The sequence below is a fragment of the Physella acuta genome, unplaced genomic scaffold, assembly GCF_028476545.2.
Source record: "Physella acuta isolate Inbredline_101_S28 unplaced genomic scaffold, ASM2847654v3 ptg001508l, whole genome shotgun sequence".
In the NCBI taxonomy this organism is placed as follows: domain Eukaryota; kingdom Metazoa; phylum Mollusca; class Gastropoda; family Physidae; genus Physella; species Physella acuta.
Window position 1 is genome coordinate 29,576 of NW_026733023.1, and position 22,979 is coordinate 52,554.

The 22,979-nt window shown below is 40.5% G+C and overlaps 1 protein-coding gene across 1 annotated transcript in view; it reads left to right on the top strand.

The window, feature by feature from the left end:
* LOC131928486 (orexin receptor type 2) overlaps positions 1 to 22,979 on the top strand; it is a 34,719-nt gene that overhangs the window by 5,702 nt on the left and 6,038 nt on the right. The window contains exons 2-5 of the mRNA XM_059284550.1: positions 4,161 to 4,390; positions 5,173 to 5,333; positions 12,420 to 12,561; positions 15,367 to 15,503. Of these exons, the coding sequence (XP_059140533.1) occupies positions 4,161 to 4,390; positions 5,173 to 5,333; positions 12,420 to 12,561; positions 15,367 to 15,503 (670 nt within the window). The remainder of the gene's footprint in view (positions 1 to 4,160; positions 4,391 to 5,172; positions 5,334 to 12,419; positions 12,562 to 15,366; positions 15,504 to 22,979) is intronic.

The window sequence follows — 22,979 nt, forward strand, 5'->3', positions numbered from 1 at the left end:
GGGATACATGCTAGAGGCTGGGAGACGGGGGGTTACAGGCTATAGGCTAAACATGGTAAGGGGTGGAAGCAGGCGTTGTAACTGAAATAGCAATATAAACATAAAGTGATATTTCAACGCCAAGGGTAGACAAAGGTACAGAATATAGTCCAAGTAAAGACAGAACAGACAGACCCGACGGGTTTTATAGGCTACGAGCCGACCCGCTGCGTATCATACGCCGCTATTTAGTTGTTTTTTTCTTCTACTTTTCAGTAATTTATAATTTGTGAATTCGACAGTACCAATGCTGCCATCTATATATATAATTCTCCTCTTCGAGCCGTTAGAAAACAAGCTGCAAACGCTCTCCCTACCTCCCCACCCCCTACATGGTTTTAGTGAGCTGTGTTCACTCTAAATGTTTACAAGCAGAGCCAACGTATTTAAACGTAGGGGGGGGGGGGGAGGAAGGGGGGGGGGGGGGGTTATGGTCCTTAACGAGCTACTTATAGTGTTTTAAAGAAATATTTTCAGTGTCAGCGTTGGTACTGTCGAATTCAAAATTATGAATTATTGAAAATTAGAAACAACTAAATAGCGGCGTATGTTATGCCGCGGGCCGGCTCGTTGAAAATATTTGCTTAAAAACACTACCCCCCCCCCCCCCCCCACGTGAAAGCAGCCTCCTCTTAGTTACCTCCTCTAAGTTTAAAATCGTTTCTAACTAAATTATCTGCCCCTAATAGCCGTCACCAAACCCGTCTCTGTGATTGTAAAATGTAAACAGAGTGAACACAACTCACCAGACAATGTGGGGGCGGGGGTGGGGGTGGTTGTGATATTGATATAGAGGAAGAGAGGGGACTGTGAGGCGAGGTTGCAGCTTGTTTTCTAACGGCTCGAAGAAGAGAATTATATATATAGATAGGCTGGGGGGGGGGGGGGGGGTGAATAGAAAATAGATGTGGGTGAGGGTGTGTGTGGGAATCAGGCTACAGGCTGGGGTTAGTATACATACTAGAGGCTGAGGGGTTGGGGGGGGGGGATGAATATATGCTAGAGGCTAGGGTGGGGGATACAGGCTAGAGGCTATGGGTGAGTGGGGTGGGAATCATGCTAGAGGCAGGGGGGACGGGATTTAGCATGACTCAATTGGTGACGTTAAAAATCATTTATAGCACTCAAGGTACGCATATATCACAGATGTCTACATACGCACTACATACACAACGGGTAAGCCCAAGCTTGTACATAAACACAACATAAATACATTCACCTGAACATACGTAAGCACAATATTATTCTACTTCGTTCTTTATCAAATAAAGAAGATTTTATCGAACACAATTAAGTACTAAGTGTCAGACATGCTACGACTCCGAATTCAGCCTGCTTTTCTTTCTGGATTTGCGTCCATAGCCTTTGTCCACCCAAGAACGAGGCAGCAGTTGTCCACAGCTAACGTGCTTCATCGGTTGGGTCCGAACTCAGGACTTTTGGTGTTAGCAATCACGCTATCCAATCTGACCACACCATTACCCTCCAATACAGTCAATACAGAAACATACTGACGCACGCAAGATACAGACATCAGTTAATGAAGCTCATACATGGTACACACACGTGACTTACGCCGTCATGCGCACTCAGACACACACACATATACACACACATGCGTACACACATACACCCCCCCCCCCCACACACACACATAGACTCATGCACACACACGCATTCACAAGTCTCAGACGGGTCCATTTACACCAGTGTCTATTTCAGACTTTTTCCTGGGGAGGGGGGGGGGGAGAAGAGGGGGCACTTGATATTTTCGTGGAGGCGTGCTAAATTTTCCGGGTGGGGCGGATACTGGTAAAAGTATATATTTCCTATATAAATTCTATTTTGTTCGGTGGGGGGGGGAGGGGGGGGTGAAAGACACTGATCCGCAAAACTATGTCTTGTTTTCACTGACTAGTGAATAAATTCCCACCCCACCCCACTCCCCCACCCCATGAACTAAAACCTCCACTTATCAACAAATCCCCCCCCCCCCCCCCACCCCCCTAACTAAAGTCTCCACTTATCAGTGAATCTTACTCACGACAGCTACACCAAAACTTTTGACTCAAACGAGACAGGAAAACGTAACTCTGACATTCATAACCAAGGGTTGCCTTCTAGAAGTGACCAGATTTTTGACTCCCTGTTCACAATGCCGCCAGTCATCGTTCGATTAATCAATTGCCAAGATGGCCTTTTTTTTTTCTCCCCCCCCCCCCTTCTTCGAGAAGTGTTTGAAAACATTTTAAATTTAGGTTCGTGATATTGAAGTAAAGAGCAAACGGTTTATTTAAGTCATGGTCATGATATTTTAAAATTTAAGTTAGGGATTCTTTCAAACATTTTCTTTTGGATTGGGGGGAGGGGGGGGGGGAGCGCAGACACTTGAATCCATTGACAGGACATTGGTTAAATAAATAAATAAAAAAATAAAAAAAGTTCTATATAATTTTTATGTCATTCATCCGGTGGTGCGGCTTACCTGTTTTTGGGGCGGGGAAAATGACACCCCCTCCCCCCAGATAGATGCATGAAAGAAGAAGTGAGTATAGTATTGAGTAGACCAACTGTACTGTGAATGTTGGAGGATTTGAATGTGAAGATGGAGCAATTAATTAACTTATAAACAACTTATTCTTTATCTCTACCAGCGTGACGTAGAACAATCTGGAACCTCTCGTGGTATATCTTGTCCTGTCTCCCGTCGGTCACGTGGTTGATTCTACCACCTGGATGTTCTATATATCTACCTGTATGGCACACAATCTTCCACTGTATGTTTCTACCTGTATAATCTACTGAAGCTTGCAATATTATTGCCTTAAATGTAGTTCTAGCCCAGCGCCTAAAGTTCCTAAGGAACTAAATATTTTCCAGTCTTATGAAACAAAAGGTCTTCGATTCGTATCTGCCTTTTTTGGCTGTAAGTCTTCCATTTCTTATGAACTTAAAGACCTTTCGCTTTTATGAACCAAAAGAGATTTCAGTGTTATTGGTATTGCGGTCTTCCATTACTTATCTTACATGTCTATAGATCTTTCATTATCTTTAGATAATGATTATCTTTAGAAAATTTATCTCTGTGACTAAATTGCTTATAACCCACAGTTCCCCCCCCCCCCTAAAGAAAACACACAAATCAACCCTTATCTCACATTGCTGACTCCAAATCAGTTTCCTTAAAAAAAACGTAAATAAAAAATTTTGCAAACGCATTTTGCGCAAACACAAAATAGCGCAAATATAAATTTGTTATACTAATACCGTTTCAATTGGTCCTAATTCATGGAAAAGATATTTAATTAAGAGATAGCTTATAGGTGGCCATTCTTGAATAGTGTTGAGGAAGTATTAATTTTAAAAATTCTCATCCGCTCTTTGTCATGTTGGCAAGATTAGAGTTAAATTTTTCTGGCCACCTTCACCAGACACGACTAGCTAGGACGAAAAAATAATGAACAGAAATGAATAATCTACACACAAAAAACATATGTAGATCTAGATAAGTTTATTGAATATAATAAAAAAAAAAAAACGATTGGTCTGCCCATACACGGCTGGGGTGACGTTTGAAATGTATCGTCTGCTCACGTCTGTTGTTTTCATTTCCGTGCTGCCAAATTGGTGCGACCTAGGGCAGTTCACTCTGTGGACTGTGGAAGTTTGGAGCCCTAGGGGTTATGGTTCTACATATATATATATATATATATATATATATATATATATATATATATATATATATATATATATATATATATATATATATATATATATGGGTTATGGTTCTACCAATATACATAGGGGTTATGCTCTAAATTCTAAACTTCACTAAACTCTTGTCAATAGTCACTTGTCTAAGCCCTTGTTAGTTTATCTATGATCTTGTCGCTTTTCTAAACCCCGGTCTCTTCTTTAAACCATTGTCACCTGTCCTTTTCTGTAAACCCAATTCAACTGTCTCTCAACCCTTGTCACTTACTAAACCCTTGTCACTTCTCTAAACTCTTTGTCACCTGTCACTTCTGTAAACCCAATTCACCTGTCTCTAAACCCTTGTCTCTTCTGTAAACCCTTGTCACCTTTCACTTCTATAAATGTTTGTCACCTGTCCTCCCCAGTCGACCTCGGTGACCGTGTCAGTCCTGACCCTGAGCGCCATCGCCGTGGAGAGATGGTGGGCCATCTGCTACCCCCTCAGGTTCAAGAGCACCCTGCCCCGGGCCCGCAAGATCATCCTCATCATCTGGATCGTCGCCTTCCTCGCCTCCCTGCCGGAGCTCATCGTGGCCCACGCCTTCCCCTTTCAGTTTCCAGCCCCCATCTCATCCTCGCTCTTTACTCACTGCAAGTAAGTCACGTGCTGTGTCGTCATCGGAGGGGGGGGGGAAGGGAGTGACATCGATATGGGTCATATATATATATATATATATATATATATATATATATATATATATATATATATATATATATATATATATATGTATGCTCACTGATGTTGGATCTACTTAAGTTTTGAAGGAGTGTGACGGCAGGTGTTATAGGTCATATATATATATATATATATATATATATATATATAGAGAGATATATATATATATATATATATATATATATATATATATATATATATATATATATAGATAGATAGATATAGATATAGATATAGACATAGACACAGACATAGACATAGACATAGACATAGACATAGACATAGACATAGACATAGACATAGACATAGACATAGACATAGACATAGACATAGACATAGACATAGACATAGACATAGACATAGACATAGACATAGACATAGACATAGACATAGACATAGACATAGACATAGACATAGACATAGACATAGACATAGACATAGACATAGACATAGACATAGACATAGACATAGACATAGACATAGACATAGACATAGACATAGACATAGACATAGACATAGACATAGACATAGACATAGACATAGATATAGATATAGATATAGATATAGATATAGATATAGATATAGATATAGATATAGATATAGATATAGATATAGATATAGATATAGATATAGATATAGATATAGATATAGATATAGATATAGATATAGATATAGATATAGATAATCTTACCTTTTTTCAGGCCAGCTTGGGACAACCTGAACCAAGGTGTCTACCAAATTTTTGTGGTTGTGTTTTTTTACCTTCTGCCAATCGTCTTGATGACCTTGACCTACACGCACATAGCCACTGTGCTGTGGAGCCGTGAAATACCTGGGGATGTGGTGGGGAGTAAAAAATCAGGTGAGTCCCTCCCTGAGTGAGCGCGCTGGACCATGCACGTCCCGGGGGTGGGGGGTGCGGTGATAGGGTTGAAGTGTAATTGGGACTGAGACAGGAAGTGACGTAAAAAAAAATTAAAAAATAAAATTAGGAACTTATTTAAGAAGGTTCTTTAATTTTAAACTGTTCTGGGCTATTTGTAAAGTTACACGGAGTGTGACATGAGAAATAATCATTTAAAACACAGCAAATACGTGCGATGTTTTGTCTTGAGTTATTTTGTTCTGAGATCATCTCGAGTCACCATTGCATGTTATGTTTTTAGCATTCGTCACACATTTGAAGTAAAACCATTGATCTTAAAAAAAAACCCAACAAATAATGTCATTAAACCTCCCCCCTCCCCCTAATGTGAAGATGTGACCAAAGAAAATATGAATCCCTCCCTCTCCCCTCTCCCCCTGGTCTAGCGGTAGAGAGCTGGACTGCTAACCCGTAAGTCTCGAGTTCGAATCCGGGTTCAAGTCAGTAGACCGTCCCTGAGTCCACCCAACTCTGATGGATACTTAACTCACGTTAGGGAGAGTAAAGGCGGCTGGGCATATTGCTGACCACACTATCTCTTCATATGCCGAGGTCACAGAAACAAGTTAACTCTACTTCACTTGCCCCATAGACCGTCAGGTTTGAAAGGGAAACTTTACTTTTTTTTACCCTCTCCCCCCCCCCTCCCCAACGGGACGATATGTCACAACAAATCTGAAACCCTCCCTCCCCATATTATGTAGGCTATGACGTCATTTGTGGACTATATGCTTAGCGTCATGGTACTATCTGGACGCCCCGAAAAAAGAAATTACTTAAATATTTGGTGTTTTTTTTAATGGACCTATTATCAGAACCTACTAGATCTATCAGATATAGAAAAAATATACGATTGTCGAGGGAAAAAAAGTACACTTTCTCCGTCCCGACGTTTTTTGCGTCATACCCATCCCCCACGATTCAGCGTCATGTCCCTGTCCCCTTCTGTCAACGTTTGTGATGTCCCCCCCCCCCCTCCCCCACCCCTCAGCAATGGTCACGTGCTCTAGTTGAGCAGCGTTTCGTGACAAGGTTGATTGAGTTCCGGCTGCGTGTTTGCTTCAATCAGCCGCTCTTTTACTCTGGGGTGGCGCTAGTAAACTCGGCCCTCGACATCATGCACCAGAAGACCTCCAGTCCCCCGGGGGGCTGGTGCTAGGGTCGTGTGGGGGGGGGTGGGGGGGTGATGGTGTGACACTGTTGACACGAACTATTACATTAGTTAGTAGGTTTAATTTGTGACAAAATAAGCTCTTTGGGCGAGGGGTGATGGGTGGTTTTTCCTGGGGGGGGGGGGGTTAGGGCGGGGGCACTTGAAACTTTACCTTCAGGCGGGGGGGGGGGGTCACTGATTAAATGTAAACGTATTTTATACATTGCAACTTTTTTTCTATTTCGCCCGGAGGTCGTGGAAGTGCTTTGGTGGCCATTGTCCCCTCCCCCCCCCCCCCCCCGGAGAAATGCTTAAAAAATAAACAACACTGCCATGGACGCAATTCAATACTTTGAGGTAGATGGAATAAACCAGGTGCGTGTATGTAGAGGTGGGTGTCATTTGGGCATTTGTGAACACACCTTATCAATCATATAGGCATATAGTGGTTAAACTATGTGTGTTGTGGTGGGGAAGTGGTGTATGTGTGATGGGGGGGGGGGAATTGTTGTGGGGAAATTAGGTGTGTGTGTGGGGGGGGGGTGTTATGAACATACCAATCACATCGTTTTATACCTGTTGTGGGGAAATTAGGTGTGTGTGTGTGTGTGGGGGGGGTGTTATGAACAGACCAATCACATCGTTTTACACCTGTTGTGGGGAGTTTTGGTGTGTGTGTGTGGGGGGGGGGTGTTATAAACATACCAATCACATCGTTTTATACCTGTTGTGGGGAAATTAGGTGTGTGTGGGGAGTGTTATGAACATACCAATCACAACGTTTTATACATGTTGTGGGGAAGTTAGGTGTGTGTGTGTGGGGGGGGGGGTGTTATGAACAGACCAATCACAACGTTTTATACCTTTTGTGGGGAAATTAGGTGTGTGTGTGTGGGGGGGGGGTGTTATGAACCGACCAATCACATCGTTTTATACATGTTGTGGAAAAGTTAGGTGTGTGTGTGGAAGGGGGATGTTATGAACAGACCAATCACATTTATTTTACACCTGTAAACCCCTCCCTAGTCAACACTACACCACCCAACTCAGGAATTCGCCCAAGGCTCCGCTCTGGTCTGTCTCAAGTTGTACACGATATCTGCTTATAAAATATCAACAAGCGTAGATAAATAGGCCTAAGTATCTTGTCTGGAATTTTTTTTTAAGTCTCCGCCCTGATACACCCTCCCTTTTCCCAACCTCCCCCCACACCTCCTCCCATATGTGGATATCCGACCCACACACACATTATTTACTTAACGATTCCTAAAGATCGTCCATTCAGGTCATTCGATACATGCCACAGAAGATATATTCCATCAGCACTATCCTACCCAGAACTTGAATGTCGACATTTTTAAAATTTTGGGTCTGAGTTGGAGATCTTAATTATTGTTAGTTATCACGACATGAGAGTAATTAGCTTTTAATATCAGCTTTAAAAAAATGATTTTAATTATTCCAAATTTTTTATTAAATTTTTATTAAGAAAACACAGATTATTTTAATACGAAGTCTGAGTTAGGGGAGGGGGGGGGACGATCCAAGAGCCAGGGGCACGTGTAATGAGTCGTAGGTCTTGTTTGATGTTAACTACCTGGCGATTTTGTGCCTCAGTTCACAAGACGAGCGAAGACAGTCGGACGTTCTGAGTATCATTAGTTACATTATACTTGAATACAACACTTCAGTTACGTCGAGGGAAAGCACATTGAGTTTCATTAACAATCTATTCAATGAAAGAACCTGAAATTTTTGAGTCCGAACTTTGCACTTTAATAATCAGCATTTAGGAACTGACATGAAATTAATGTGTATGAAATGTAAGTGAAGTTTCTCTTCCGACCTAGCGATCCAGATGAAGTAGAGTTCATATCAGAAATGTTCACATTATATATCACTGCCAAGGAGAAGAAGTGAAACTTATATGTCCTAATTATATAACCTACCTTAGACTCAAACTTGTATAAAATAACATATTCTAATTCGCTTTTGTGTTTAATTTTTTTGGTGTTTAATTTTTTTTTTTACTATAACTAGACTAAAGAAACATAATGTAACATTACAATTTAAAGACAAAGGGAAAGCACTCTTTGTGATGTTTACAAACAATTCAGCTGATCAAAACAACATATTTTTATTAGAACCGAAACATGATTGAAAAACTAGTTCTATGGATTATTTACAGGGCCCTGAATAATTTTCAGATCACTATAACCCACATTTAAATCACTCACTAACGGCCGGCAATCCATGGCACGTCCGATTAGTTTGGGCCATAGGTTATCTCCCTGCTTGCTAACATTTTTGTAAACACAGTTCGGTTCGCTAGAGTAGTGTTTCCCTGAACATCCGATTATTATACTTTTATAAAATGTTGAACTTAAAATAAAATCCTATTGTAATGCCTAAAAAATAAATACGGCCGGTTAAGTTGTTATCGTTATAGTCATTAGGAAAAAATCTTGCTTATAACGTTCTTTCCCTAAAATTTATTATTTTAATATTTATTTTAAATAAGAGTACAATATAATACAATATGAAAATCTTGAACTCTACAAGTAAACCGTAATTTTATTAATCAGAAAAGTTTAATGTCTAAAATATATATTATTGTTAACAAAATATGGTTACACATTTTTTTTACGAGCAAGTTAGATTTAAAAACCACTTTTACGTTCACTTCACAATTTATTGCATGACTTTTCTCTACCCCGTCCTTATTTAATCTAAGAATTCCTTCCTCTCTATGGACGCGACCTCCTGTATGGACTTTTGTTACTTCCCATCAGCAATGCTTGACTCCACCGGCCGGGGAAAATAAATTTCATAGTACAATTTTTTCAGTCCCGAATTGTGTAAAAAAAAAACTTTAATGAAAATGCAAATCTCCCGTCCAAGATTACGATGTCTGACTTAAGCTCTCTTTAGGTCAGGGTTTGTTGCTCTAGTAGTGGAGAATTATTTCCCCTTGTTTGTTAAAACCTTAAAGTTTGTGTGTCTCCCCCCCCCCCCCCCCCCCAACCCACCTAACCGGCCAGGCAAGTATATTGGTTGAGGATTCCCTCCCTTACCGTAAAGAGTATAGTTATGTATTATACCCTCTCAACAAGCATATTAGTTAAGTATTCCCTCCCTTTGTCCTAGCAGTATATTGTTTTTTTTTGTTCCATCCCTTATCCTAAAGAGTATAGTTATTTAGGATACCCTCTCTTATCCTAAAGAGTATAGTTATTGTTGGATACCCTCCCTTATCCTAAAGAGTATAGTTATTGAGAATATCCTCCCTTGTCCTAAAGATTATATTGGTACCTCCCCTCATCGAGTATATTAGTTGTACATTCATTCTGACCTTAACAAATATATTTACGACTATTTTGGTTGTATATTCTTTCCCCCTTGCCCACACAAATATATTGGTTCTCTACCCCTTTCCGATTATATTCCCTTCCCTTTACCTAACTAATATATTTGTTGTTTCACATTCCCTTTTCCGACGATATTCCCTCCCCTTGACCTAATATATTGGTTGTTTCCCATTCCTCTATCCGAATATATTCCCTCCACTTGACCTAACGAGTACATTGGTTGTTTATCCCCCACCCCTCCCCTTACCCTGATGAGTATATTGGTTATATATTCCCTCCCCTTGACCTAAGGAATATATTGGTTGCTTGTCTCCACCCCTCCCCTTACCCTGATGAGTATATTGGTTATATATTCCCTCCCCTTGACCTAAGGAATATATTGGTTGCTTGTCCCCACCCCTCCCCTTACCCTGATGAGTATATTGGTTATATATTCCCTCCCCTTGACCTAAGGAATATATTGGTTGCTTGTCCCCACCCCTCCCCTTACCCTGATGAGTATATTGGTTATATATTCCCTCCCATTGACCTAACGAGTTTATTTGTTGTTTGCCCCCTACCCCCACCCCCACCCCTCCCTACCCTAACGAGTGTATAGCCCTGCCCCACATCCCACCATTTAACTAAGACAGGTCTCCCCGCTTACCGCCCCTGGTGCCGGCGCTGCCAGAAATCGATGACGGCCCCCAGCATCCACGGACGACTAGAACAAGATGTTAATGACGCTGGGCTCAGATCGTGCTCCACAAAAATAGCTCCGTGATTATGAAAAAATTTCTCCAGAGTTACCGCTGGAATCGGATAGGTACAGCTAATTTAGAAATTGTACCCACGGAGAAGAAGAAATTGTACCCACGGAGGAGAAGAAGAAGAAGAAAAAAAATAGTTTTTTTTTTAAATTTTTTTTTTAGAAAATGTGTTTTGATTTACTCTCCGGATTACGGATGTAAGAGTATCGTCTGCTGCTAATGGCAGGGACATGACCGGCAGAGTGGCATGTCTGATTGGTGGGGAGCCTGACTGCCCATACATCACTTGGTTTTTATTAGCCTGGGTCCTTCTTGGGGGGCTTTTAAGATGAAGAGGCGAGTCTAGGAAGCGGGCGCGCACTTTGCTTGCAAGAACCCAAAGACCGGTCTGGATTTTTGGTCGTGGCGAATCTAAAAAAAAAAAAAAATCTCTTCAAACAGATTTTCTCAAGTTAAATTTAGTTTGACATCTCGTGGCGGTACATGCTAATGTGGGTGACGCTTTGAACCGATTTCAACCCTATCTTCTTGAAGGTTTTAATCTACGGCTGTTCTTTTATTTTTTTATCTTCACGGAGCTGAGGTCGGTAATCTTTTGAAGAGAAAAAAAAATTCCACTTTATTTTGGTACTTCTGTTTTAAAAAATATTTATTTAGAGACTCTGGGAGTTAAATTTTAATTATATACAGCACTGAGGTTACGTGTATACAGAGGCATAGCGAGGGGGGACGGGGGGCGGGGGGGTGCGGACCACACCAGGTGACACCATTTAGGGTGGGGGGTGACACCAAGGCAAAAAATTGCAAAATATATAGAGAACAATTTGAGGGGGAGGGGGGGGGGGTTCAAATCGAGAGTTTGGGGGGGGGGGGGGGGGTTGCAAATCGAAAATTGAAAGTTTGTCCCCGGGAAAGGTCGCTACGCCTCTGGGGGGGGGACACCATTAAGTGCCGCACCGGGTGACACCCGACCTCGCTACGCCACTGCGCGTATACAAGATTATTTAATACGTGTGTTTTATTTCGATTGCATTTTTCAACGAATTGAAAGATCGACATATTATATTTTACACATGCTCGCATTCAATATGCGGTTCATGCAAGCAAAACAATGTTAGTCCAAGAATTTCCTATTCTGTAAATACCAGAAACTTCATAATGTGTACAACTAAAATGTATATATTTGATTGCTGAAATCCCAACAAAACGTCCCAACATTGTTTAAACCTCAAAAGACGTCGCATTATGTAACTCCTCTAGACGTCCTGTCGTGTAAATCCATAGGACGTTCTATTGTGTAAATAATAAACGTCAAATTATGTAAATACAAAAAATATTTAATTGTGTAAATCCCTAAGACGCCCTATTTTGTAAATCTGTGCTTAACTCAGTGGCGTAGCCAGGAATTGGTCATGGGAGGGGTTCCCATACGTATAAATGTATGGTTATGGTTAAGGGGTTATGATTCTACCTATATATATATATATATATATATATATATATATATATATATATATATATATATATATATATATATATATTATATATATATATAGAGGTGTGAGTCAATTGGAGGGGTTATAACCCCCTAACCCCCCCCCCCCCCCAACTCCCATCCCCCTTGCCTACGCCACTGGTTTGACTAACTTAACAATGTGCGCTTACAAACACGAAGACCGATGATAGTATTTCATTGGCCACCGAATTACCTCTGAATTTAGGCCACTTAAAAAATGAAAATTTTCCTTCAAAGGGCGCAAACCCATGCTAGACAGTAACCGGAAGTCACAGGAGGAGCAGATTATGGCGAGGAGAAAGGCGGCCAAGATGCTGATTGCCATCGTCGTCATGTTCGCGTTGTGTTACCTGCCTGTCCATCTCATGAGTCTACTCAGGTAGGTACAAGAAGTGGAAGGTCGGGTCTACCCAGGTAGATTCTAGAGGTCAGGGGTCGAGTCTCTCAGGTAGGTACAAGAAGTGGAAGGTCGGGTCTACCCAGGTAGATGCTAGAGGTCAGGGGTCGAGTCTCTCAGGTAGGTACAAGAAGTGGAAGGTCGGGTCTACCCAGGTAGGTGCTAGAGGTCAGGGGTCGAGTCTCTCAGGTAGGTACAAGAAGTGGAAGGTCGGGTCTACCCAGGTAGATGCTAGAGGTCAGGGGTCGGGTCTTATTAGCTAGGTACAAGAAGTGGAAGGTCGGGTCTACCCAGGTAGATGCTAGAGGTCAGGGGTCGAGTCTCTCAGGTAGGTACAAGAAGTGGAAGGTCGGGTCTACCCAGGTAGATGCTAGAGGTCAGGGGTCGAGTCTCTCAGGTAGGTACAAGAAGTGGAAGGTCGGGTCTACCCAGGTAGGTGCTAGAGGTCAGGGGTCGGGTCTTATTAGCTAGGTACAAGAAGTGGAAGGTCGGGTCTACCCAGGTAGATGCTAGAGGTCAGGGGTCGAGTCTCTCAGGTAGGTACAAGAAGTGGAAGGTCGGGTCTACCCAGGTAGATGCTAGAGGTCAGGGGTCGGGTCTTATTAGCTAGGTACAAGAAGTGGAAGGTCGGGTCTACCCAGGTAGATGCTAGAGGTCAGGGGTCGAGTCTCTCAGGTAGGTACAAGAAGTGGAAGGTCGGGTCTACCCAGGTAGATGCTAGAGGTCAGGGGTCGAGTCTCTCAGGTAGGTACAAGAAGTGGAAGGTCGGGTCTACCCAGGTAGGTGCTAGAGGTCAGGGGTCGAGTCTCTCAGGTAGGTACAAGAAGTGGAAGGTCGGGTCTACCCAGGTAGATGCTAGAGGTCAGGGGTCGAGTCTCTCAGGTAGGTGCTAGAGGTCAGGCGTCGAGTCTTGTTAGCTAGGTACAAGAGGTCGAATCTACTCAGGTAGGTACTAGAGGTCAGGGGTCGAGTCTACTCAGGTAGGTACTAGAGGTCAGGGGTCGGGTCTTATTAGCTAGGTACAAGAGGTCGAATCTACTCAGGTAGGTACTAGAGGTCAGGGGTCGAGTCTACTCAGGTAGGTACTAGAGGTCAGGGGTCGAGTCTACTCAGGTAGGTACTAGAGGTCAGGGGTCGAGTCTACTCAGGTAGGTACTAGAGGTCAGGGGTCGAGTCTACTCAGGTAGGTACTAGAGGTCAGGGGTCGAGTCTTATTAGCTAGGTACAAGAAGTGGAAGGTCGGGTCTACCCAGGTAGATGCTAGAGGTCAAAGGTCGAGTCTTGTTAGGTAAGTACAAGAGTTTAAAAGTCGATCTGCTCAGGTAACTACTAGAGGTCTAGTTTACTCAGATAGGTACTATAAGTCAGAGGTCTAGTTTACTCAGGTAGGTACTGTAAGTCAGAGGTCTAGTTTACTCAGGTAGGTACTATAAGTCAAAGGTCTAGTTTACTCAGATAGGTACTATAAGTCAGAGGTCTAGTTTACTCAGGTAGGTACTATAAGTCAGAGGTCTAGTTTACTCAGATAGGCACTATAAGTCAGAGGTCTAGTTTACTCAGATAGGTACTATAAGTCAGAGGTCTAGTTTACTCAGATAGGTACTATAAGTCAGAGGTCTAGTTTACTCAGATAGGTACTATAAGTCAGAGGTCTAGTTTACTCAGATAGGTACTATAAGTCAGAGGTCTAGTTTACTCAGATAGGTACTATAAGTCAGAGGTCTAGTTTACTCAGATAGGTACTATAAGTCAGAGGTCTAGTTTACTCAGATAGGTACTATAAGTCAGAGGTCTAGTTTACTCAGATAGGTACTATAAGTCAGAGGTCTAGTTTACTCAGGTAGGTACTATAAGTCAGAGGTCTAGTTTACTCAGATAGGTACTATAAGTCAGAGGTCTAGTTTACTCAGATAGGTACTATAAGTCAGAGGTCTAGTTTACTCAGATAGGTACTATAAGTCAGAGGTCTAGTTTACTCAGATAGGTACTATAAGTCAGAGGTCTAGTTTACTCAGATAGGTACTATAAGTCAGAGGTCTAGTTTACTCAGATAGGTACTATAAGTCAGAGGTCTAGTTTACTCAGATAGGTACTATAAGTCAGAGGTCTAGTTTACTCAGATAGGTACTATAAGTCAGAGGTCTAGTTTACTCAGATAGGTACTATAAGTCAGAGGTCTAGTTTACTCAGGTAGGTACTATAAGTCAGAGGTCTAGTTTACTCAGATAGGTACTATAAGTCAGAGGTCTAGTTTACTCAGATAGGTACTATAAGTCAGAGGTCTAGTTTACTCAGATAGGTACTATAAGTCAGAGGTCTAGTTTACTCAGATAGGTACTATAAGTCAGAGGTCTAGTTTACTCAGATAGGCACTATAAGTCAGAGGTCTAGTTTACTCAGATAGGTACTATAAGTCAGAGGTCTAGTTTACTCAGATAGGTACTATAAGTCAGAGGTCTAGTTTACTCAGATAGGTACTATAAGTCAGAGGTCTAGTTTACTCAGATAGGTACTATAAGTCAGAGGTCTAGTTTACTCAGATAGGTACTATAAGTCAGAGGTCTAGTTTACTCAGATAGGTACTATAAGTCAGAGGTCTAGTTTACTCAGATAGGTACTATAAGTCAGAGGTCTAGTTTACTCAGATAGGTACTATAAGTCAGAGGTCTAGTTTACTCAGATAGGTACTATAAGTCAGAGGTCTAGTTTACTCAGGTAGGTGGGTATATGTGTCCAACTATGATATTTCACACATTTTGATGTTGTCCAACGATGTGATTTCCGCAGATATTTCAACGTGGTCTATTCCGGCAACAAGTCTGACGCCCAGATTGCTGACTCCCTGATCGCCCAGTCGTTGGTCAACCACTGGCTCCCGTACTTCAACTCGGCGCTCAACCCGGTCATCTACAACTTCATGAGTGGTCAGTGCCAGTCTTACTCTTCAGACATTATCTTCCAGGGGGGAGGGGAGGGGGGACTTAAATTACCGTTGGAAAGTGGACACTGGTTAAAGTATCACTTTTATATATAAATTCTATTTCAGGGGGGGGGGGAAGATGAGTGGACGTGCTTCTTAAGGCTCTGACCCCCCCCCTTTCCCCCAAAAGAAACTGGACAGTTAATTTTATGTTTTTATGTATGTAGAGACTGGTTAGGGGAGTGTATTGGGACTTGTTTAGCGGTACCAAATTTCTGGTGCAGTTTTCTGATGGTAGCTACTTGCTGTTGATGGAACTTGTTTGATGGTTCCAGCTTTTCAGTGGGACTTGTAGAACGGTACCAAATTTCTGGTGCAGTTTTCTGATGGTAGTTACTTGCTGTTGATGGAATTTGTTTGATGGTTCCAGCTTTTCAGTGGGACTTGTAGAACGGTACCAAATTTCTGGTGCAGGTTTCTGATGGTAGCTACTTGCTGTTGATGGAATTTGTTTGATGGTTCCAGCTTTTCAGTGGGACTTGTAGAACGGTATTAACTATATGATATCTAGTGGTACCGATGTTCTGGAGGTGCCGACTTTCTGGTGGTGCCGACTTTCTGGTGGTGCCGAAGTTCTGGTGGTGCCGACTTCCATAGTACACAGCTTTCTGATAGTTGTACTTTTTGGATAATAATATCAAATTTTAGATGATGGCTTCAGCTTTCTAATGGAACCAACTTTGAAATGGTACAATTTTTTGAGATGATAATGATTTGATAAAGATCACCCCCCCCCTTTCTACACTATATCTAAAAATTTGGTAGCAGCTTTGAAAACCAATATTATCCCCCTACCTATAATCCCCAGTCGTTCAGCCATCTGGCAACGGTGTATTTACACCCGTGTCTTCCCCCCCCCCGGCAACCCTGCCCGTCTGTTACTCAAATGCACGTGCGTCCCCTGTCACTGTCTGATATGGTAGTCTCCCCTGACTTCTCCCCCCCCCTCCTCCTCCCTCCCCCCCCCCCCCTTACATACCAACCAGACAGACAAATCCTTTTTGCAGACTCAGCTTGTTAAAACAACAGCCGTTTAGAGGTGTAGGGTTAGGTACAGACACAATCCTCAGGTGTAGGGTTAGGTACAGACACAATCCTCAGGTGTAGGGTTAGGTACAGACACAATCCTCAGGTGTAGGGTTAGGTACAGACACAATCCTCAGGTGTAGGGTTAGGTACAGACACAATCCTCAGGTGTAGGGTTAGGTACAGACACAATCCTCAGGTGTAGGGTTAGGTACAGACACAATCCTAAGGTGTAGCGTTAGGTACAGATACAATCCTCGGGTGTGAAAGGTGAAGCCAGGAAGTGGTCGGTATACCTGTTGGTTAGAGACTAAATCAACTCAGTCGAGCTCTGCACTTCTACCCCGACCCCAAAACTATTACTTCGACCCCAAACACCATTACCCCAACCTCAAAAACCATTACCCCGACCCCAAACACTATTACCACAAAATAACCTTTACCCGGAACCCAAATCTTCTTTATCCCGACCCCGAGTACCTTTACCTCGATACCAGACACCTTAACCCTGACATCGGAAGCAGAGTTTCTTCCAGGCATCTCTTCGGGGGGGGGGGGGGGAAGAAAGTCTTCCCCCCCCCCCCGAACGAGATGGAATTTATATAGTAAACATACACTTTTACTACTGTCCGCCCCCCCCCCCCCCCCGCAAATGAAATGTTGACCGCCCCCCCCCCCGAAAATATCAAGTGATCCCCCGGAGAAAAAAGTCTGGAAGAGAAACTGCTCGGAAGCCTTAATCCGACCCAAGACATCGTTACCCCAGCATTTGTATCTTAAGCCCACCCACACATTTACTCCGACCCCAAATACCTTAACCCCGAATCCAGGAACCTTTACACCGACCCAAAACAGCTTAATACAACCCCAAACACCTTACTCTTTACCCCAGAAATCTTAACCCCGACCCCAGAAACCTTAACTTCGACCCCTCAAGACACCTTAACGCCGACCACAAACGACTTTACTTGGACCCCTGACACCTTAACAGCGACCCCGGGTACATTATTCCCAACTCCAGTTCTTTAATCTCGAATTCAGACACTTTGACCCGACCCCAGACACTTTAACCGTGGACTCAGGTAGGCCTACCTTATTGCCGACTCCAGTTATAACTCCAGATACGCCTACCCCAGAAATTTTACCCCGATCCCGACAACTCTACCCCGACCCCGTCAACTCTACCCCGACCCCGTCAACTATACCCCGACCCCGACAACTCTACCTCGACCCCGTCAACTCTACCCGACCCCGACCCCGACCACCCTACCCCCGACCCTGAAAACTCTACCCTAACCCCATAACGTTACCCCGACCCCCCACCAACTCCTCCTGACCTACCTAACCCACCGAGCTAGTCACCTCTTGAGATTCTAGTTTAACCTTCCGGAACCCTCTCTGCGTCATTAGTTTAAAAACCACGTGACCGGAATATTATTAATAGCGCTGTTAAAACGATACCTCTGCTTAAATACAGCGTCACAAAATAGCGAGTGAACGCGTTGGTCGTTATGGGGTTAATATTTTCTTTGGCCTTAATGTATGACATATGAAGAGATATTTGGAATTCTGTGGAATGCTTGTCCAAATACGCGCTGAAGATGGATCACCATTTTTGTTATGTGCCTTGAAAAACATAAACCGGAGTAAGTTAAAATGAAAGAAGAAAGGTAAACTAAATATTTTGAGTACGATAATAATACAACGGACGTATAAATAGGGCTTGTAAGTAGGTCACCAACTTCTCGTACTTGCCAGCTGATATTTTTTAAGCCAAATGTGAATATTTTTATTAAATCGGTAACATAAAAAGTTACTTCCGCTTTAAGTAAGTTATTTAAAATCGTAAACAATGATAATGATACTACGGATAGACCACAAGATGTGGGCAAGCTTGAAGAAAAATAAAGCCTACTTTAAATTGTGAATTTTAAAAGAAGTTTACAATTTGTTATTTTTTATTCGAATCCGTAACCGCTTGTCCTAAATGTAGTTACAATATTGACAAAATAGTAATAGCCTTTCTTAATTTTATTTTATTTATAGTAAAAAAATGTAATTGTGGCATTGTGGATACTGTTGGTATTTTAAAGTCTTGAAGTGAGCCCTAGAAACAAATAGCCGCCGTGAATTATTTTTATCAACGAAAATAATATTCAAAATTATTACTTTGGTTCGAAAAATTATCTCTCCCTGGCTAATGAGTTTTCAAATTTTAAGCGAGATAGACCGAGACTCGCAAGCTCTATTTCATAGGTTTTACTTTCTCGTGTATACGAAGTATAGAGAAAGTCTTGTAATCGTGCAAAAAAAAAATCGAGATTTTTGCAAATCTCGACGTTTTACATCTCACTGATATGGAAAAACATAATTTTGCAATCTTGTCCGTATGTCTGTGTGTCTTTGTGTGTGTGTGTGTCTGTGTGTGTGTGTAAACACGATAACTTGAGTACCGTTACAGCTAGGTTGATGAAATTTCATATATAAGTATTTTATCAAAATCGTAGATCCCTATCAACTTTTTAGCGATTTCCGATAACCGGAAGGGGTACTTTTTCTACTTTGAAGTTTTCAAAAGCCTATAACTTGAGTACTATTTCAGATAGATAAATGAAATTTCACATGTAAGTAAAATATCTAATTCTCTACCTTCTCTCAAATTTTGAGTTATTTCCGTTGACCAGAAGTACTAATTTACGCTATTTCCGATGTCTCAAAAAACGCATGTAAATTTATAAAGTACTAATAATATTGCGCACTATTATGAACATCTTTATTTGCCTCAGAAGTAATTTATCGTTTTCATCATCGCTTTTTGAGGACTGACAAAGATTTACAAAAACATTCATTCTCTATCACATGTACTATAATTCCATTAAGATGCTTTACTTACACACAATAGAAAAACTCTTTTCATAATTTTTTTTTAAACCTATAAATGCAGATGTGTACTTAAATGTTAGGTATAAAAAAATATCACTTATACCGAAAACAACGCAGTTATCATCATTTATTGAAAAAAAGATTTCTCATTACATCCAAATTTCTAAAAGAATATCTATACTGTTATAAATCTTAAAATGTTGAAAAACTTTAAATTAAATTAAAAGTTGTTCAAAAATTATATACATACATTTTTTTTCTCTAAAAACAATAAATGTTTCAAATAAACAGTATGTAGAAACTTTAGTGAATTTAGTTTATTTTGCCTGTCAGTCGTGAAAAGTAACTTAAAAAAAAATTCTTTAAATGTTACTTCCCCTACCCTAATATTAAAACAAAATGGGAAGTGAAAAAAACCTTGTTTTAAACAAGCATTTTTATCACTTCCTCTTATTTTACTTTCTCCTGTATACGAAGTATACGAGAAAGTCTTGTAATCGTGAAAACAAAAAATTGAGACTTTGCAAATCTCGACGTTTTACATCTCCCTGAATCGGAAAAACATAATTTTGCAATCTTGTCCGTAAAGGCTCTGTGTGTGTATGTGTGTCTGTGTGTGTCTGTCTGTAAACACGATAACTTGAGTACCATTACAGCTAGGTTGATGAACATTCATATATTAGTATTATATCAAAATCGTAGATCCGTATCAACTTTTGAGTGATTTCCGATAACCGGAAGTGGAACTTTTTCTACTTTCATTTTTTCAAAATCCTTTAACTTAAATACTTATGCAGATAGATAAATGAAATTTCACATGTAAGTAAAAGATCTAATTTTCTGCAATCTGTTAAATTTTGAGTTATTTCCGTTGACTGGAAGTAGTAATTTTTGCTATTTCCGATTTCTCAAAAAACGAATGAGAATTTATAAAGAACTAATAATATTCAATACTATTATGCACATTTTATTAGGCGTTCACTTAGTGTGTAGTTCTTTTTTGTATGAGATTTCATTCTATTTTAAAAAGTTTAAGTAATTAAAATGGATTGAAAATCATGTCTATATCCCGGGTTGCCATCCCCAATTGTTTTATATAAGAATATTCAAGAAAGTTTAGGGGAAATCACTCCCGGTTTTTTTATATTATTATAAGGAAGGTAACATGTAACAAAAGTTCTTAGCCAAAAAAAAAAAAAAAAAAAAAATAAAAAAAAAAATTACAACACTGATAGGCAAAAATAACTAATTTCGCTAAACCTTCCACATCGAGTATATTTAAAACAAAAGTATTTAGGAAAAAAAAACGTATATATTTTTGAAGGACGTTTAAATGAAAATAAAGTTGATCTGAGTTTTAACATTCATAACATTAGTAACACCTGTTCATGACACAATCGCGGGATCTGATAGTGAGACTTCCTACTTTCTTCTTCTTTGTTCTTAATTTTTAGTGTTGGAAGGGATGGAGCTTTATCTGCCAGAGGGTTTGAACTCGAGACTTTTTTCCCACGTTTTCTTTAACTTGCTTTCTCTGTGTGTTTATTTGTTTGTCTTTCCAATCAAATCTTGCGATCGAAATTTCTGGCACTTCCCAGTTAGCTAGCGCGCTGAAATTTTCAGGGAAGCTTTCTTTTGGATGACCATTGAATATTCAATGACGATATGGTCGAGTGGTTGGGCACACGATTGCTATCCCACTCGACACGGGTTCAAATCTATGTGTTCTAGTCAGTAACGTATTCAAACAACGTGTTTTTTACGAGTTGTCTTTTTACGAGTTGTCTTTTTACGAGTTGTCTTTTTACGAGTTGTCTTTTTACGAGTTGTCTTCGTTTACCCAAAAAAAGTGAAAAGATAAAATCGATAGCAAGATTTTAATGCAAACAAACAGACAAAGACTAAAAAGTAGAAAATAATAATCATTAAAAAAGTTTTAAAAAACCCACGTTTTCTGATTGAACTAAAAAGTAGAAAATAAATGCTATAGGCCCTACATCACAATAATGCAAGCGATCACTCTACTATAAGCGAGCAAAAACGTGGGGCGCCGTGATTTTCTTACAGTTTCTAATACTGTTGACTCTCTACAAGCTCTCTAATAAAAGTCAATAGTATTATCTAATCAATAGTAATATAACTTTTACTTCGGCGCCCCACGTTTTTCATCGCTTATAGTAGAGTGATCGCTTGCATTATTGTGATGTAGGGCCTATAGCATTTATTTTCTACTTTTTAGTTCAATCAGAAAACGTGGGTTTTTTAAAACTTTTTTAATGATTATTATTTGAATTTATCAACCATGAGCTTTGCCGACTCGACCATGCTTCCATCACAATTAAGGATTACGTGTCAGCTGGTTTTTGCGCCATTGAGCATTGACTCCGATTTCAGCCTGCTTTTCTTTGTGGATTTGCTTCCATAGTCTTTGTCCAACCAAGAACAAACTACAAGGCAGGTTGTTTGATTTTGGAGTTGTCTCTCCTAGAAGAGTGGCTGTCCCCAGCTAACGAGCCTCATCTGCCCGAGGGTTCGAACTCGAGACTTTTCGGTTTAGCAACCATGAGCTTTACCGAATCGACCACGCCGACCCCTTGTGAGACTTCCGTGTTAGCCGTACAACGCTCAACCAACTACGTAGACCACCTTCCCTTTCTAGATGTAGCTTACCTCCGTTGAAAATTGAAAACCCACGTTGGCACAATATGACAACAGCTTGAAATAACACATTATTAGATGACCTGGCATATACCAGATTAAGATGCCATCATACCATCTTTAAACGAAAAACAATTAATCTGAAACGTGAAATTTAAAAAATGCAAAAAAATCACAATAAGCAATGTTGTTCCGATCATTGAGCAATGTAGAAATATGTGGACTACTAAAAATTACGGTTATATTGGGTGACACAACAAATGATCTCGGGACAAATTATCTCAGACATAATATCTCATGACAAATGATCTCATGACAAATGATCTCAGGACAAATGATTTCAGGACAAATGATCTCATGACAAATGATCTCAGGACAAATGATCTCATGACAAATGATCTCAGGACAAATGATATCAGGACAAATGATCTTAGACAAAATATCTCAGGACAAATGATTTCAGGACAAATGATTTCACGGACAAATGATATCAGGACAAATGATCTCAGGACAAATGATCTCAGGACAAATGTTCTCAGGACAAATGATTTCACGGACAAATGATCTCAGGACAAATGATATCAGGACAAATGATCTCAGGACAAATGACTTCACGGACAAATGATTTCACGGACAAAATATATTAGACACAACAACATATTTTATTATTTATGATTTTAGTCAAAAAAATATCATATGGATTGTATGTGCTTTTTGTACACATACTAATTGTGAGATACTAAATTAATAAGTTAAATTAATTTTTAAAATAGTATTTTATATAAACTGAGTAAGAAATTGATAATGCGTATACACATATAATATTGATTGTAGCCAAATTATTTTTCAAATT